Raw genomic sequence first — 17,389 nt, 5'->3', positions numbered from 1 at the left:
AGTCCGCCCAGGCTCCCTGGGTGGTCGAGGAGCAGAGAGGAGGGAATTCCCATGGCAGACATGACACTGCGATCATTAGATTGTTGAATCATTTGACTTCCGCCTTGGAATGTAAACTTCTTAGGGCGAGGACTGCGACTTATTCGTTATATTTCCAGAATTTAATACAGTTCTGGGCACATAGTAGGTCTTCAATAAAAATTGGAGTTCACGAGAGATTTGGATGTTCCATGTGATGCTTCCCTATTTTATTTGTAAGCGATTATTTGTAGGGAACAACTATTCAGGTGAATGTGGGAGTGGGCATAGGGAAGACTCAGTTATCTTGGTGGTGGGTAGGATACACAGGCACTGCAGTTCCAGGGTGTAATAGCATCATCCAAATGATCTTGTGTACAGTGACAAATCGGCTAGGTGTGGGTTCAAACTGAAGGCTCCACATTAGCCAAGAATCCATGCAATATGTACGTGTTTGGTGAGCACTGGGGGTGAAGGCAATGTCCCTCGGCATGGAGGGAGGTGGACCATTTTGACAAATATGAAGATAATATTGTTTTAGTAATATAGAGAACTCTGTGACAAAAATCTCCAAAAAATGACTAAACACAATCACAATGGATTCCACAAGCATTGAAAGAGGCCTCTCTTTTTCTGATTTAAGTTCTACCAAGGCACATTCTCCTTGGTCCTCCACATTCCCTGGATCCTGAAGCCATCAGAAGCCCCAAGACCCAGACTTTGAGATTGTGGCGAATCTTGAACAGGTAGAAGCTGAGGACAGAACTACCGTGGTGCCAACTTGGACTTCGGTGTGAGTTTTCTGGAACAGGATGCACAGGCCAAAAGTCTGCTGCACTGTATCCCTCTCAGGCTAATGGGCTGGCTAAGGCAAGGCCCATGACCCATTTCTGAAAGCAGCAGTCCCACTGTACTCTTCTGAGTGAATGGTAACAAGGATTTCTGGGTGTCACCACCTGGTGAGTCCAGCTCCCTTGAACTGAAGAAGAGTTTTTAATTTAGGAGATAGTGTATCAGCTCACCAGTTTGGGGTACTCAGGATCTAATGGGTCCTGAAGTCAAAGGTGGGAAAGAGATCAGCAGCTCTGGTGCTTGTGGAGGTTATGGGTCATCCAGAGGTCCTCCTCGTTGTGCTGATTGGTGCAAGCCGTGGCTGGAGGCTTGGCTTCTCCAGGCATTGCTGCCAAGTTTCAAACATGGCTTTAAGGGCCAAGCATTCCTTCTTTCAGATATTGTCGTTTCATTCTGCAGGGATGAAGCCTATGAGAAAATAAAGCATAAAGTCACTTCAGGACTGAGTGTAGGCAGCTTTCCATATAAATCTGTCACTACTTATAAGGTACTAGTTTCACCTTAAATATCCACTGTGAGCCAGGGGAAGCATGGGGCCAGCTGTTTCAGTCTTCCCAATTAGACCTTCGTAGGTTTTTCTGGAGTCCAGACAGCCATCAGAAAGCAGAGCATATTGGCTGCTGGTTCTCTAGAATCTGTCTGAGAGAGGACTTTGGAGTTCATCTAGGTCAGGATTAGATGCCTGAAAGCCTTAGATACCTTTACCTGTTCACATGGAGAGTCCATAGAGTGCTCTCTCATAGTTGGTCTTGATTTAAAGCTACACACAAAATCCTGGAGCCTGTTTTCTTAGATCTTGCCTCTCTGATCTTGATTTTAGTAAATGGTTCAAGCCCCCGAATAAACTTTAAAACACTAATCATAAATATAAATATGAATTATTAAATTTATTATCACAAATTTATTAAAACACCAATAATAAATATAAATATAAATCTTACCAACGTTATCAATCAAATTGGATATTGTTAAGTGCATTTTTGACTGCCCATTTCTATTTGCCCTTACTTCAGCTGTTAAGTAACAAAATCATGAAACTTTAGATCAGCAACAGTAATCTTGGGCATGGGTGTAAATTTTAAGTCTGACCAGCCTCAGATGGGATCAGTGTGGTTCTTACCTGTGTCCTTGTTAGGGGAGTTTGTGCCTAGGTTTCATGCTTATCAAAATCTTTGTTATTGCTATAAAATTTAGAAAAGACTCAGTGTTTCTAATAGTATTAGTGGACTGAGCACTTACCAGTTAATTGATTTAGGTATCCCGTTAATTTAGCAGTGTTAATGATTTGATTGAGCTAAATGTAGAAGTCAGCTCTAAAGACCTTAGAGGGTGTCAGCATTTCCTGGTGAGCTCTGTAATCCCTAATTCCAAAAACTGGATTTTGTCATTAAGTAGACTTAGGAAATACTGAGTAACATCTACCTCTCCTGAAGATTTAAATTATACAATTTTTAAAGTTTCTGAGAAGTCCTGTATTAAGTAATCTTATCTAACTCAATATGTCCCCAGCATTTCCATGTATTTGTTAGCATCTGATAAAACTGGTGCTGCATTGAACAAGTTTTAAGAATTCTGGACTAGCAAGTAATGTGGGGAAATACTCATTTAAAAATTTGACATGTTTTATTTTTTTTTAAAGAGAGAGAGAGAATTTTTTAATATTTATTTTTTAGATTTTGGCGGACACAACATCTTTTTCTAAATATTTATTTCTTAGTTTTTTGGTGGACACAACATCTTTGTTTGTATGTGGTACTGAGGATCGAACCCGGACCGCACACTTACCAGGTGAGTGCGCTGCTGCTTGAGCCACATTCCCCAGCCCGACATGTTTTCTTCAGTGAACTTCCCTCTTGGAATGTAAACTTCTTGGGGCGAGGACTGTGACTTATTCATTATATTTTCATAATTTATAAAATAAAACGTGGGACTGGGGTTGTGGCTCAGTGGTAGAGTGCTGGCCTAGCATGTGTGAGGCACTGGGTATGATCCTCAGCACCACATAATAAATAAATAAATAAATAAAATATTGTGTCCACCTACAACTTTAAAAAATTCTAAAAAAACCTTTATTAGTTAAGTGATTATTAATTATTTATTATTACCGTTGTCAGAGTTAAGCTAGTTACTTTGGGAAATAGGAAATGCACTTGTGTAAGACCTGACTTCTCCCCTTGATAGGCTCATAATCTAGTTATGGAATACTGCTATCATACATAACAATATAAAACATAAGTAAGTTTAATTTAATCTTCCCTGATATCCTCTTTTCAAGTACGAAGCTAAATAATGCAGGCTAGTAGATACAGTAGTTGCAGAGAGGAAGAGCAAATGCTGGAAAAATGAAAGGTCAAATCATGGGTGAGGTAGGACTGCTTTTTGTGGGGTGGTTAGAATTTTGAAAAGTTTGAGTGAATTTTTAATTGAAGACAACAATATACACAGTTTTCCAGCCCTATGTCTCCTAGGAGCAGGAAGTCAGATGACAAACAGCACTTTGGTATATTGCAATCATTTAATACTAATATATCTTTTGAGAACTTCAAAGTCAAAATCAGAATGTTACAGAAATATGATTCTCTTTTGTTTGTCCTATACTTCTACTAGAGTTCTTCCTACTTGGTGCATTATAATGAGTTGTGTTTCTTTATCTGTTGTCTGTGATAGCCTTGTTGATGGCAAGGAAAATATTTTATTTCTTTTCACATCCTTGGAAACTAGTATCTTTGCATCCATAGCATCTAGACCATCATAGTCCCTCAATAAATATTATTATTGATTATGTAACAATCAATAAAAAATAATATAAAGAAGAAAATTGTGTACACCAAAGTGGATTTTACATCAGGAAATAATGCATGTATTGAGCAGAATTAGAATGTGTAGGCTCTTTAAACCAGATTGAAGAGTAGGAAAGAGGAAATCAGTGAAGATTTTTGAAAGCTTTAAAAAGAACTGCTGAAAGTCCTAATTATGAAAAAATCAAGCTGGCAGTGATGTGCATAGGTTGACTTAAAGTAAAGCTGGGTCAGGGATCAATTGAAAGTATTATAGATCTCATTGCAAGGAGACGAGGTTCTAGAACCAAGTTTGTGGCACTAAGAATGCCAGGTGGATTGGTCTCTACATCTGGTTGATTATAAATGATCAGGGAGAAGTATGAGTTGAGGATTATTTTAAGTTTAATGATAATAGCTAAAATTCATTGAATGAGTATTACAAGTTGCATCCCATTCTTTGCTTTAGTCTCTCATTTAATCTCATTTATTCTCCACAATTCTAGGGATGGTCATGATTATCAGCTCCATTTCACTGATAAGGAAGTAGGCTAGAGGTTCAGAAATGTGCTGCAAGTCTCACCCATAGGAAGCAGCAGTCAGGATTGGAACTAACTTGATCCAAATTCAGAGACTGTGTTCTTAATCACAATTAGCCCTAGAGACAGAGTTGTATGTTTGTTCTTTTGATAGATAGAAACATTAGAGGAAGAGTTGGTTTTGGATATCTGAATTCCAAGAGAATGAAATAACTCATTGGAAAGATGAGCATCATCTCTCCAATTGATGGGAATCTGGTGTAGGAAATGATTAGCTTTTCCAAAAGTCCAGTGATGTGTTACTTAAAATTATAGCCACACCAGTGTCTGTTAAGTTAGCACTTGGTGGGAAGCCAGGAAATGCCTATTGAGAGCACACCCCTGACCAGGGTCCAGGTGGTCACCCAGGGCAAGATGCTGCCTGCTGAGATCATCAGAACACTCCAGAGCACCTTGGTAGAGGAGACTGACCTTGGGCTTGCAAGCCTGCAAAGTGAACCATGGGGCCTTCTGATTTCTTCAGATCACACAAAGGCTGTGATGTGTTTTTCTCTTTCTCCCTGACTCATTGAGGACAGAGGAGCTGTGGGGCCTGGAAACAACACACCCACCTGTGCAAATTGGATGCACTGTAATGGCTGTTTTGGTTTTTAACCTTTAAAAAAAGACTTTGTCTATGTCTCCCACTGTTACATTCACACTTTGCAGTAGTTTAAATGCTAATCAGAAAAAAAAGCATTTAAAAAATAAATAAAAACACAACCAAATAAAAGCATACAATGAATCTGAATGGCATATTTAAAAAAGAACTAGCTTTGAAGGAAAAGAAAACCTGGACCAGGACTATCAGCATTCAGAATAATTACACATGCTTGAATTTTCTTCATCACTCCTGTCTCTCTCTCTCTCCCTCCCTCCCTCTCTCTCTCTCTCTCAAGGCAGGTTTTGGGATAATACATTGTAGAAATAATAGTGAAAAGATATAATTTTATTTTTCCATTATTGATATGCCATGGTATATCAGAGGTGAATATGTTTTCCTCCAAATTGAAATTGTTTAAAATTGTTATTTTATGCTTAAGAAAATGGAAGAAAACAAAAATAGAGGGAAAGCCTATAAATGTGCTTAAAGATCACCATAGTTTCTCAACACTGCAAAACCCTCTGCACCTAAGCAGGACCTGGGATTCCACCTTTCACTGCAGTCGCTGGCTGAATAGAGCACTTTGTTAGGCAAGGCCAGGGGAGCAGTGCTTGGCACAGTCTACCAAGAAAAGCTGACATGCTCCCAGACATGTACTGATGACCTTTCACATAATTCCTTTTAAAAAGTTTAATTTTTATATTGAATGCCAGTTAACAAAAGTAACATGAAACTAATGAATGCATACCAGTAATCTCAAGAGGTAAAAACAATACAATTACAGTAAAGCAAAAAGGTGAAGGTCTGAGGTAAGCAAATATGAAAATAAACCAGGAATGATGACGGCACATGCCTGTAATCTTAGTGATCAGGGAGGCTGAAATAGGAGGGTTGCAAGCTTTAGGCCAGCCTTTGCAACTTAGTGAGATTCTCTGCAACTTAGCAAAATGCTGTCTTGAAATAAAAAATTAAAAAAAATAAAATAAAAAGGACTGTGAATCTAGTTCAGTTTTAAAGTGCCTGTGGTTTTAATCCCTAGTACTAGAAAACACAACACAACACAACAAAACAAAACAAAACTAAGCTTAAAAAAACACAGTGTTTGTGTATAATGCATTATATAAGCATTATATGTAATGCATATATATACACTATATATTGTATATAATGCTTTATATAAAGTACATATAATACTATATACACATACTACTATTAATTTGTTTTGTTAGGAAATCAATATTAGCACATTAGATTACAACTTCTTTTTTTTTTTTTAAAGAGAGAGTGAGAGAGGAGAGAGAGAGAGAGAGAGAGAGAATTTTTAATATTTATTTATTTATTTTTTTTAGTTCTCGGCGGACACAACATCTTTGTTGGTATGTGGTGCTGAGGATCGAACCCGGGCCGCACGCATGCCAGGCGAGCGCGCTACCGCTGAGCCACATCTCCAGCCCAGATTACAACTTCTTATGCACTGGAAAAAACTTTAACCTACTTTTTTATGATAATCATTCCTGATAACAAAAACTTGCGCTGAAGTTCTAAATGTTCCTTTATATAATGTTTCTAAGTCTAACAAGAAAAATTTATTTTATAGCTTTTTTATTTCTCTCTTCAAGTTCATCTCTTCCCATTCATCACTATTTTACTTACCTCCAAACAACAATTTAAAGGCAAATCCGATGCAGGACTATATTAGGGTCAGGTTTGACATTACCCTTTTTGTCTCTAGAAAGTTTGTGCAGACATTCAGGACTATAATCCCAGTGGGACAATACAATTTGTCAGAGGGATTTATCAGTTTGAATATATTTTTAAAGAACACATGAAGTGAGAATTTGTGGGCATCACTTTCAAAGATGGAATTAGCATAGATTTAGGAAATCTTTCTTTTATTCCTTTAGTTATTTGGACTATTTACATTATAATTACATTTTTTAAATTTATCATACAGAATCTAATTTGTTGTAGAAATTTAGCCACGAGTTTTGTCTTGAAATATATTAAACATGCATAAAACATCACAAGTAGAAATTGAAAATCTCACATGCTTTGTCAGTGTAGAAGGTTCAGTATAAATATTGCAGTAAAGATGTTAAAGCAATGCACAATTAGAAGATTTTTTGGACATAAACACTATACATTAATTAAATGAAAACTATGCTAAATTTATTTGCGTGGGACGTTAGTGTTTTTTAAATGTTTTCCTTTTAATTCTTGTGAGGTAATAGTGATACTTCAAGAAATCTGTTTTTTTTTTTTAATGTACCATGCACATCACACACACACACACACACACACACACACACACACAAACACACACACTCAGGCATAGAGTCAAAGTCAATGGCGGTGGGTGGTTTATGTCAGGGCTGGGTTTGACGCCCCTGTCCTAGACTAAGATAAATGTAAGTGATGAAGAGCTCCTGGGGTTGGGTGAACTCATTTTGTATTCAACACTGCCTGGCCCCTTTCTCATCTCTTTCTCCCTCTCTTTGTATGTTCAAGCCTACTTGAGTTTCTTTTTTCTTTTATAGAACTTGGTTCTTTTGATGTGTTTCAGGGCACGCCCTGCAGCAAAGAGAACTTCCCAGGAATCGGAAACATAAGCACACAGGTCTGAAACGGCTACTGTACAATAGCAGAAAGCTCCCGGCTCAGGGGCTAGAGGTTGCCCCTCTCCAAAACATCAAATCGCTTAGGAGGGGGCAAACATGCAAGATATTCTACATGCATGATTTTAAAGGGATATTCCCTTTACAATTTAATTGTGAAATAGGCCTTTGGTGAGTCTTTTAATCTGGGTTGAGCCAATAATAGTAATTTAACCTGAGATATGTCTATTTGCATTTATAAATTTATAAATTCATTAATTTAACCACATTTTCCCTATAATAATAAATTAGTTTTTTTTTTTAAACTGCTGTTACAGAGTTAACACATCTGAGATTCTTGGTAGTACCTGGTCCTCAGCAATCCTGTTTCTCATCATTATTTCCATTAAAAAATGTGATAAAGTGCAATGCTTTAACTCTTTATTTTTATCAAATTTAAAGAAATACTAGCATGAAAAGCCATTGTTAGAGTTACTATCTATATTATTAAGATAAAGCCTAGACAGAAAGAGGAGTTAATTATTTTATACCCAATTATCAGTATGTCTAGTTTCATGAATTAAAAAAATTTAATGAGTTATATTTTATTTAAAAATCTTTGTTTACTCACATATAATACTTTATGTGACAAATCTGTCAGGACTATGTCACTGAATTAGAACTTGAAACTGAAAATTAAAAAAACAACAACAGAAAATAAGGAAAACAGTGCAGTTTAAGTTTATATACATGCATAAATTATTCACCTTAAAACTTTTCAATCAAAACCAGATTTTATGTAATAGTTAAACTAAATTTTTGCAATTGTGTACAATGAATCAAAATGCATTCTGCTGCCATATATACGTGATTAAAATTAATTAATTAATTAAAAAACCTTAATTTTGCCCAGATCTTTTAAAAAACTTTTTATTTTTGAAACCAAAATGATGGGAAAAGTAAACTTAACTAGAAAATTGGTAATTATCACATCTGATTGACTTAGAAAGCTAACTATATAAATTAGACATTATTTACTATTGTCTAAATAATTGATTTCACTCTCATAGCCAAACTTACTGAAAAAAATGATTTTTTATTAGCTGAATAAAAAAAATAGAACTTTGACCTGCAAACAATTGATTGTTTACAACAAGATTTGATTCAGTTTATGAAGTCTATTGAACACTTATTGTATATTTGTGCTAATTACATCACTATTAGTGTAATTAATTTACACCAATTTACACTAGCTATTAAGGAAATAATTAGTGGTATCACTGAATTAACTCAGCATTTTTCAACTTACTTTATGATTAAGTAACAAATCTGTCAGCTGATTGGTAACAATTTCTTTTAACTTTGATATCTATGGCCTCAGCTTTAAAGGAAAGTGGGAAAATGATTCAATTACTCAAATATTGGTAAAATACACATTTTTAACAATATCATAGAAGGATAATTTTAATAAACATGCAGTAATTATAAAATAACCTTTGTTACTACAATATGTTTTGAATTCCCTCAACATGTAACTGAGTTACTATATATGAATATTAGTGCAAATACCTGTAAATAACATGAAAAATTTCCCTGATAACAATGAAAGTTGGAAATTCACAAAATCCACTGTCATTTGAAAAGTTTTACAAAGGTCACTGTACTTAAACACAAACTAAAACTTTAATATAATACAAATGCACATAGGAGTCCACAAGTTTATTTTTTGTCTCTCTGATGAATCATAAACTAATTCTCTTTCTTTCCTCAAGTTACATAACATTTCTAAAATTGGAAGTTTTCTAAATTGAGCCTAAATTTGATAAGAACCACAGGCACATGTCAGATTTTACAATATTTTTCAGTTTTTTGATAGTGGCTGACCACAAAAGTTCATATAATTTTCCCATCCATGTTTATGGGTGCCTGTGAAGGTCATGTTTCTGAAAGAGTGATCCACAGGGTCTCCCAGTTTACACTATTGACTGTCATGTTATGTAATTTAATTGTACTAGAAACCTGTCTTGCTATGCTTATAATTGTTTTCTACGTCTTATTTTCTATGGAGGTGTTATTTTTGACCTATAAAATTACATAGAGTCAGGTATCAGACTTAATAACTGTTCTACATGTTAACCCCAACCCAGGAAACACAGTGTTTTTAATTTTAGAAATGCAAAATTTAAGAGAAATTCAGTTTTTTGAAATAGATTGGTGAGATCTAGACTTAGCAATGTTTCCATTTATTTAACCAGTGATTAAAATATAATTTCCTCAGAGTTTCACTGAACTCTGAACTTTAGCCATGTTTACAGAAATCAGAGAAAATAGATAATTAGAAAATTGATTCAGATATTTTTTTTCTTTTTAAACAATAAACAAAACATCATAGCAATTGGATTAGAAATTAGTTGGCTGAATTCAATTGGTTTTTAAGTTAAACTTTTCATTACATAAGGAGTCGAAGGATATGCTTAAGATACCACGTCTAGCTAAATAATGCAGATTTGCTTACCTTTATTGATTAAATTTACTGGGTAAACCCACAATCTCTATTTCACTGTCTAGAATTATACCCTAATTCAATTGTTCAAAATTTTAGTTAATAGCTACTTTCCAAAAGTTTTATTTCTATTTATTTTGAAAATAGTCACTTGGCTCAATTTAATATTGTCTGTTCTTTCATTTCTATTCCTTCCTCTTCAACCCACATGTATCTAGTGGATGTAATCTAATGATTTTTGTTGAAAAATAAAAATAAAAGCAACAAACTGGTGTTCTGTACAGTTTATCTTTGAGTTCATGACATTTTGAGAGACTCTTGGGATGATCTACTCAAAATCTCTCATTTTATAAAAGAAGTGATATGAGACAGTACATTGTTAACAGATCCACTTAATTGTAGAAACTAGCTCATAAGTAGAAGTGAAGCCAAAGATCTTTAAAATGGTTTGCCCAAGGCCGGACAGCTAAGCAGGGAAGAGCTGAGATTTAACCTTCTGTTTTCTGAGCTTTGGTGAGTAACCACCAGGTCACACTGCCTATTCTCTGCTCTTCTTCTGTCTCTCAACTTTTTGTGCTCTTGGAATGTAAAAGGCAGGAACTGGAGCCTGTTATCTTTAACCCTGTAGGCTCACATAATAAAAGCAGTCAACAAACTATTGCCACATGAATAAACCCTGGGCTCTAGCTTTCTGGTCCATCTCTTTACTTTTCTGCATTCTAAGGGAAGGAAGTGGTGATTGAGAAGGTAGAGAAAGACTGAAATCTCTAAGGTATAGAAATGCTTCGAACTAGCAAAACTTAGTCTACATTGTCAATAACTAACAAAAGAGCAATTCTACTTATAGAGAAGCAACTCGTAGTTACTTGCTCAAACACATCACAAGTTCTCTGCCCTAGATGGACTAAAATTAGTGCTTTGATAAAAATAAATTTTATTTTAAAATGTACATCAGAAGTAGGAATTTCCATGTTGTTAAACCTCAAAAATATTAGTTGTCTACACTAATATACAAATAGAATTTTAAGTGTTATGGTTTAGATGTGGTTTGAGTGTGTCCCCCAAGGGTTCATGGGTGGGAAGCTTGGTCTCCAATTTGGCAGTGTGAAAGAGTGGTGGGACCTTTAAGAGTCAGCCTGGTAAGGCGTGGTTGGGTCCCTGGAGGTGCCCCCCCTTGGAAGGGAATAGCATTAACATGGTTTTTGTAGGGCTCCAGTGAGTTTCCTAAAGAGGGGTCATAGTAAAAGTGCAAGTCTGGCTTTTTCCCTCACCATGTGATCTCTGCTTCTCACAGGTGCTTCCACCATCACATAATTCTCCATGATGGGACGCAGCCAAGGGGTTGTAATAAGAGCTAGTTGAATGCTGTTTGAATTTCTAGCCTCCAAAACTATAAGCTGGATAAACCTCCTTTCTTTATAAGTGACTCAGCCTTGGTATCTTATAGCAATGGAAATGGACTAATACAAGCTAACATAATAATACATTTAATCTGAATAGTCAAACACCTTTTAGAGGTGTTCATTTTGTGCCCTATCCACTTCAGATCAAGGTTCAGACAGGTCTTTTTCAAACATTTTAAATAGGTATCTCCCTTCCCTATCTCTTACTTTTTCCCTTAAAACTCTTTCACTGTGTGTTATTAGCTTTAGTGGTAGGCAGAATTCTAAGATGACTTCAAAATACCCATACTCTGGTGAACTAGTTCTCTATAATTCTCTTTCCTTGACAGGTAGATACTGCCTATGAATATTATGAGATATGACTCTTGTGATCAGTCAGCCAGAAGTCAGATTATATGATGGGCCTGGCCTAGTCAGGTGACCCAGGCCCTTCCAGAAGCCTGGAAGATTCTATGGAAATGGCCATCTGGAAAGGAATTGTGGGCATCTTCAAGGGTTTTAAGTGGCACCTAACAAATAACCAGCAAGAGGCAAGGAACTGAACACTTCCAACAACTCTGTGAACTTCGAAGGGCACTGTAGGCTGATAGGAATGTACTTCAACTGACATTTGAGTAGAGCAAACTTGCATCCCTCCACTCCTTCCCTCAACGCTTCCTCACTAGTTGAACTACACTGTGACTTCATACTAAGTATATGAAGCCAAAGCAGTCTGCATGTGATTTTCACATGCCCTACTTGCTGTTAGTATACTTGCATTTAAGACTCTTGACTGACTGAATCATAGGCATCTTTATGTGTGAATCATACTGTTTTCTTGTCTCAAGGTCAACTGTGTTTATAGAAGTCAATAATCCCCTGGTTGTAAGAGTGGCAACAAAAAGAAAAATATTCTAGTAGAGAAATACAAACCTTAACTCCAATTTAAATTTTTTTAACCAAGTACTAAAATTAAACTTCAAATGTTATATTACGAAGGATTTATTGATACTTATTTAAATAAGTACCAAACTCAAAGTTAAATTGTAGCCATATGTCTTTTAGCAAAATGTATACTGTTAACTTTCAGTTTACGTCTTCTGTCTCAATTTTTCACATAGTCAATATCTGTTATTACAGTGGAAATTGAGCTGGGTACAGTGGCTCACACCTATAATACCAATGACTTGGGAGGCTGAGGTGGAAGGATTGCAGCCTTAACAATTTAGCAAGATCTTCAGCAATTTAGTGAGACACTGCCCCTCCATTTCCTGAAAAAAAAAAAAAAAAAAAAAAGGACTGGGATATAGCTTAGTTTAAAGCATCCTTGGGTTAAATCCTCAGTACAAAATCAATCAAGAGGAGATTATTTGCATAAGCTTCTTTTATAACATATATATATATATATATATATATATATATATATATATATATACACACACACATATATATGGCACATACATATTCTTTTTCTTCATGATGTTCTTGTACATATTTTAGCTGTATTGTAATTTTCCCAGTGTTTTTCTTAAATTTTTTTTTCTCAGATTTGATTTTTTTCCACCTTTTAGTTATATTATCATATACTATGATAAAAATGTATTAGGAAAAGAAAAAAAGTTATTTTAATGATATTATTCAAGATATCTAAAATTAAATGTCATAACTATGATTCTGTTCATTATATCTTTTAAATATTTCACTTGATGCTAACGATAGCTTCTTATAGGAAAAAGAGGTCACTCAACTAAATTCCACATGGAACGTGGACACCACTGGGATCCACCAGACCATTCCAGTGTTTTCTAAAGTTCGTGAAGTTGTACAAAAGAGGAGTCCTAGGAGCACTTAGAGATAGATGATGAACCTGGGAATGTGGAGATTTTGAGCTCTTCTTATCTCCCTCTCATCTTCTCCTCATTAAGCTTTCTCCTGAGTCTCCCATTTGTGAAGAGTATCTTAATAGAACAACAGATGCAAGGGATTGTAGGGAAGGGAGGGGGAGGAGAGGAAAAAAAGTAGGGGGAGAAAGAAAGAAACTGGCCAGGCATGATTTATTCTTGAGGGGGAATAATGTGACTTAATTTGAGCTGCATGATGCAAAACAAACAAAAATTATCTGCAACGTGGCCAATGCTGGCAAAGGGCAGCCTAAGGAAGAGACCGTGTTAGCACACTGCAGAGTCACATATTGCCTGAGAGTAGCTTTGAAGAAAGCACACGATGACCCCCAAGCTCAGGCATAAATAAAGTCCTAACAGACCCCTCTGCCATGCAGGGTGAGATGGGGGGGTGCCCTGGCGCCTGGGTCTCTGCCTCTGCACGGCTCCTTTCCCTGAGTCGTTCTGGTGGGTTTTTGTGTCCCAAAGTTGTCCCTATGCAAACAACAGGTTGAATATTGTAGGTGTGGGTTATTAAAGTGTCCCTGGGACAATGGCAGTCTGTGTCCCATTTGTAACGCTTGGATTAATCTTTGGAAAGTGCACACAAAATGTGACATGATGTTGGCTTCCAACATTATTCAGTCTGCATAGCAGCAAATCCTGCCCTGTCTCCCTGGAAATAAAACTCCACAGACGTATCCCTGCCATCTAAAAGGAACCTATCATTTATGCTCAGGATGAGGGACACCCTGATAGAATTGCTGTGAGGAGTTTGACTTTATAGTTTGGAGAGCACTTGCGATGGAAACTGTTACATTCTCTCATCTCATCTGCAATCAGGTCAATACTATGACTTTTGTTTCCCCCCTGCAGATGGGAGAAATAAAAAAAAAATATTTGTCTTTTATGGAGAATTCCATGATAGTTTAGGATTATAACCCAGAACTGGTTAACTGACTAATGGTATGATTCTGGCCATTTCTCCTCTTTCCCCGTCATTTTTCCTTTTGACTTTAATGAATCCAGACGACAACACTAAGCTGTAAAGTCTGGATGAGAAAAGCGTATGCGGAGAGGAAAAGATGTTCCTGTTTCCTCTCTGTTTTTTCATACCCCAGGGGCTTTGGGAGCTTGGAGACTCTGTCTTTTCTTTCTTATATCTTCTATTTACGAAAGTACCAAGTAGCATTTATGGAATTTGGAATGGCATCTCTCAAGTCTCCTGCTTTTAAGTATATCTCAATATAATTTTGGAAGACAATTAGAATTAAGATAATAAAAAGAGACAGAGAAGTATGCTAAATTGTGGAATTCCCATACAGCCAAGTTGGACAATATTATTTTTTTAATTTAAGATCAACTTCACACATAGTAGGAATTGCAAGTTGCCTGACAAATGTACACACACACACACACACACACACACACACACACACACACATCAGGATATAATTCTTAAAAAATGGTTTTAAAATTGATATACATTAGTGTTGCTATGTTCATTGTTATTTATCTATTTAATCATGCCAAGTGTTATTTATCTATTTATTGTCTCATGGGGAGGTAGGTCTCCTTCAAAGCAGCCTTAAAATTGTTTCTCTCAAATTTCCTGTTGTATACATGCCCATCAAAACACAGGAGTTGAAGGCTCAGGCTTTGGTCTAGGATACTCATTCACTTTTCTCATTTGTTGCCTCTTAATAAATAAATCTTATAAATTTTAAATCATGAAATAAACTTGTGATTAAAATACTGCTTTGTTTGGCATAGTGAGAACCAGCATAAGGATTTCTTTAGAAAAGAACCAAGTTTTCCGTTGGAAAAAAGGTTAGAAGAGTAGTTACAGAGGGCTGTGGTTAATTGCATATGACTTCACAATTGACCCAGAAGTGGGCTGTCTATGGAACCCAATGTCCTGTGTTTTGAAGGGCCTACCTGGAGCAGCAGATATGGACAGAGAGACATTGGTTCCTCTGCTGAGGAGTCTGTAAATGATCATGAACCTGTCCTTCCTCTCCTCTGTCTGCCATCCAGAGAAACTGGGTGGGACTGAGGCTGCACCCTGGGTCATAAAATACCCTGTGGTGTAGAGCCTGAGTCCTGCACATGGTCCTTGATGTTATTTATCTTCAAAATTGGCAATGTTTACTTGGATGTGGTGTTCTAATAGCTGCATTAGTTTGTGTTGTCCTTGAATTCATTTTATTCAGAATTTAACACAGGGCAGGGTTGTGCAGCATGAGCTTTGTCCTGGGTTGGCTCAAGATAAAAGGAGAGTATTGAAAGCAATGTATATGGGGAAGAAAATGGCCCAATTCATAATCAATCCACTCGCTTTTTTTTTTTTTTTTTGCTTTTGGGATATAAGTCAGATTAAACCTAGAATTTTAAGAAGAAAGTGGTTTAATAATATGAACAGAGTACATAAGAGAGGGCAAGGTATGGGGACTGTCAGAGGCAGAAATGTGTGTGTCACCAAATTAACCCTGTAACATCCCTTTCAGAAGGAAAAAGCATTCTCATACAAAACACTGGGAACTTTAGAGAAAGAAGTGGAATTAAAATTGAGTTCATTCTTGCTGACAGCAGTATTTTTTTCCCTAAAGATTCTGGCAATGGGCAGGGGTTTGGAGGTATTATAAGATTTTATTTATAAATTCAAGGTATATAAAAATAATATGGACAAGATATATTCGTTTCTTTTCATTTTCATTGTCACTCACTAAGAAAACAACAATACCACAAAATGCCACTACCTACTAGATCTGTTAACACTTTGTAAATCGCCTGTATTTACAAGTTTTAGGTACATTTCTTATAAAGAAGTAAGCATTAAAACTACCTGAAGGATTTAAATGATGGGCTTACCTATTACTAGAGAGAAGAATAAAATATACTTAAAGTGATTTATTTTTCAAAAGAGGGCCTAAGAGGCTTTTCACAAAATGCTCTCTTATAAAAAACAGAACTTAAAGCTAAAATCGCAACAAATGGTACCACAGTGCCACCATCTGGCTTTACAAAAGACAGCAGTGAGGTACAAAAAGACCTGCAGAAATGAAATGTTTTCTCTGAAGAAAGGAAAAGAAGGAACTCTCCCAGTGAAGCCTCACTGTTTCTTGTCACTACTTTAGTCAACATTAAAGGTCCATCGTATCAAGGACTGCCTCTATCTCTTTTTCTGTCTATTTTAATTTGAAAAAAATAACGTTTTTAGTAGATAAACCTTAAAAAATAAAACTTTAGTTAGTAGTCTTTTGACAGAAAATAGTCTTTTTAGTCTATAATTTTAGTGCTAATTTTTTAGACTTTCTATAGAAAGACTTGCCTCACTAATTTTTAACTGGCATTTTTTTGGTTTGTTTGTTTTTGTTTTTCTTTTGCAGTACTGGAGATCTAACCCAGGGCCTTGCACATATTGGCAAGTGCTTTACCACTGAACTACATCCCAGCCCTCAACTGGCCTTTGGATGTGATCATTTTACAATGTTGTGGCAAATTCTTTGAATTCTTAAAGCTCTGGAGATATTTAAGATAAAACATGCTGCAGTACACAATCAGAAGAACAATTTTGACCCTGTAGACAAGGTGCATATTTAAAAATTTGCTTTTAAGTACAGTAAGGAATACAATTTATACATTTTTAGAATATATTTATAGGTCTAAAATTGAAATATCTTAATTTTTAAACTTTATATCATAACTTTACAAGAGTGTACAACATTGCTACATAATAAGATGACTAATGCCTGTATTTTCATTTCTGCACATCTCTCAAGAAAGATTTTCAGAATTACCTTGAAAGGATAATGTTAGGTTTTAGTTTATTTCATACTCTTGCAGCATCTGTCTTTCATTCTTAAGTTAAATTTAACACAAAAATCGTTACAACACTATTTTGAGCCTACTGTGTATAAGGAACTGTGTTAAGTGATTTCAATTTTTTCAATACTATTCCATTTTATAGATAAGGAAAATGAAACAGAGACATTCAGTAAATTGCCCAGGCAAACACAGATGATGAATGCTAAATTTGGATCCTGACCTTTAAACTCCATGATTTTGATGGTGACACTAAATCTATTTTCCAGGATATCAGTATTTTAAAAATATATAAAATCTATGCTCTTTCATATTATTGTCTTTTCCCCTTGTACACAAACATTTTGAAAAATTTTATTAAAAGCTTTTCAACAGC

General features: G+C 35.7%; 1 protein-coding gene across 1 annotated transcript in view; it reads right to left on the bottom strand.

Annotated features, from left to right (window-relative positions):
• Positions 1-1,119: 1,119 nt before the first annotated feature.
• Positions 1,120-17,389, bottom strand: part of Grid2 (glutamate ionotropic receptor delta type subunit 2) — a 1,404,794-nt gene continuing 1,388,524 nt past the window's right edge. Inside the window, exon 16 of the mRNA XM_077803456.1 lies at positions 1,120-1,278. Within this exon, the coding sequence (XP_077659582.1) occupies positions 1,120-1,278 (159 nt within the window). The remainder of the gene's footprint in view (positions 1,279-17,389) is intronic.

The sequence above is a fragment of the Urocitellus parryii genome, chromosome 10 (assembly GCF_045843805.1).
Source record: "Urocitellus parryii isolate mUroPar1 chromosome 10, mUroPar1.hap1, whole genome shotgun sequence".
Taxonomy (NCBI): domain Eukaryota; kingdom Metazoa; phylum Chordata; class Mammalia; order Rodentia; family Sciuridae; genus Urocitellus; species Urocitellus parryii.
The sequence above is the reverse complement of the archived record's forward strand: the minus strand, read 5'-3'. Positions and strand labels throughout refer to the sequence as shown.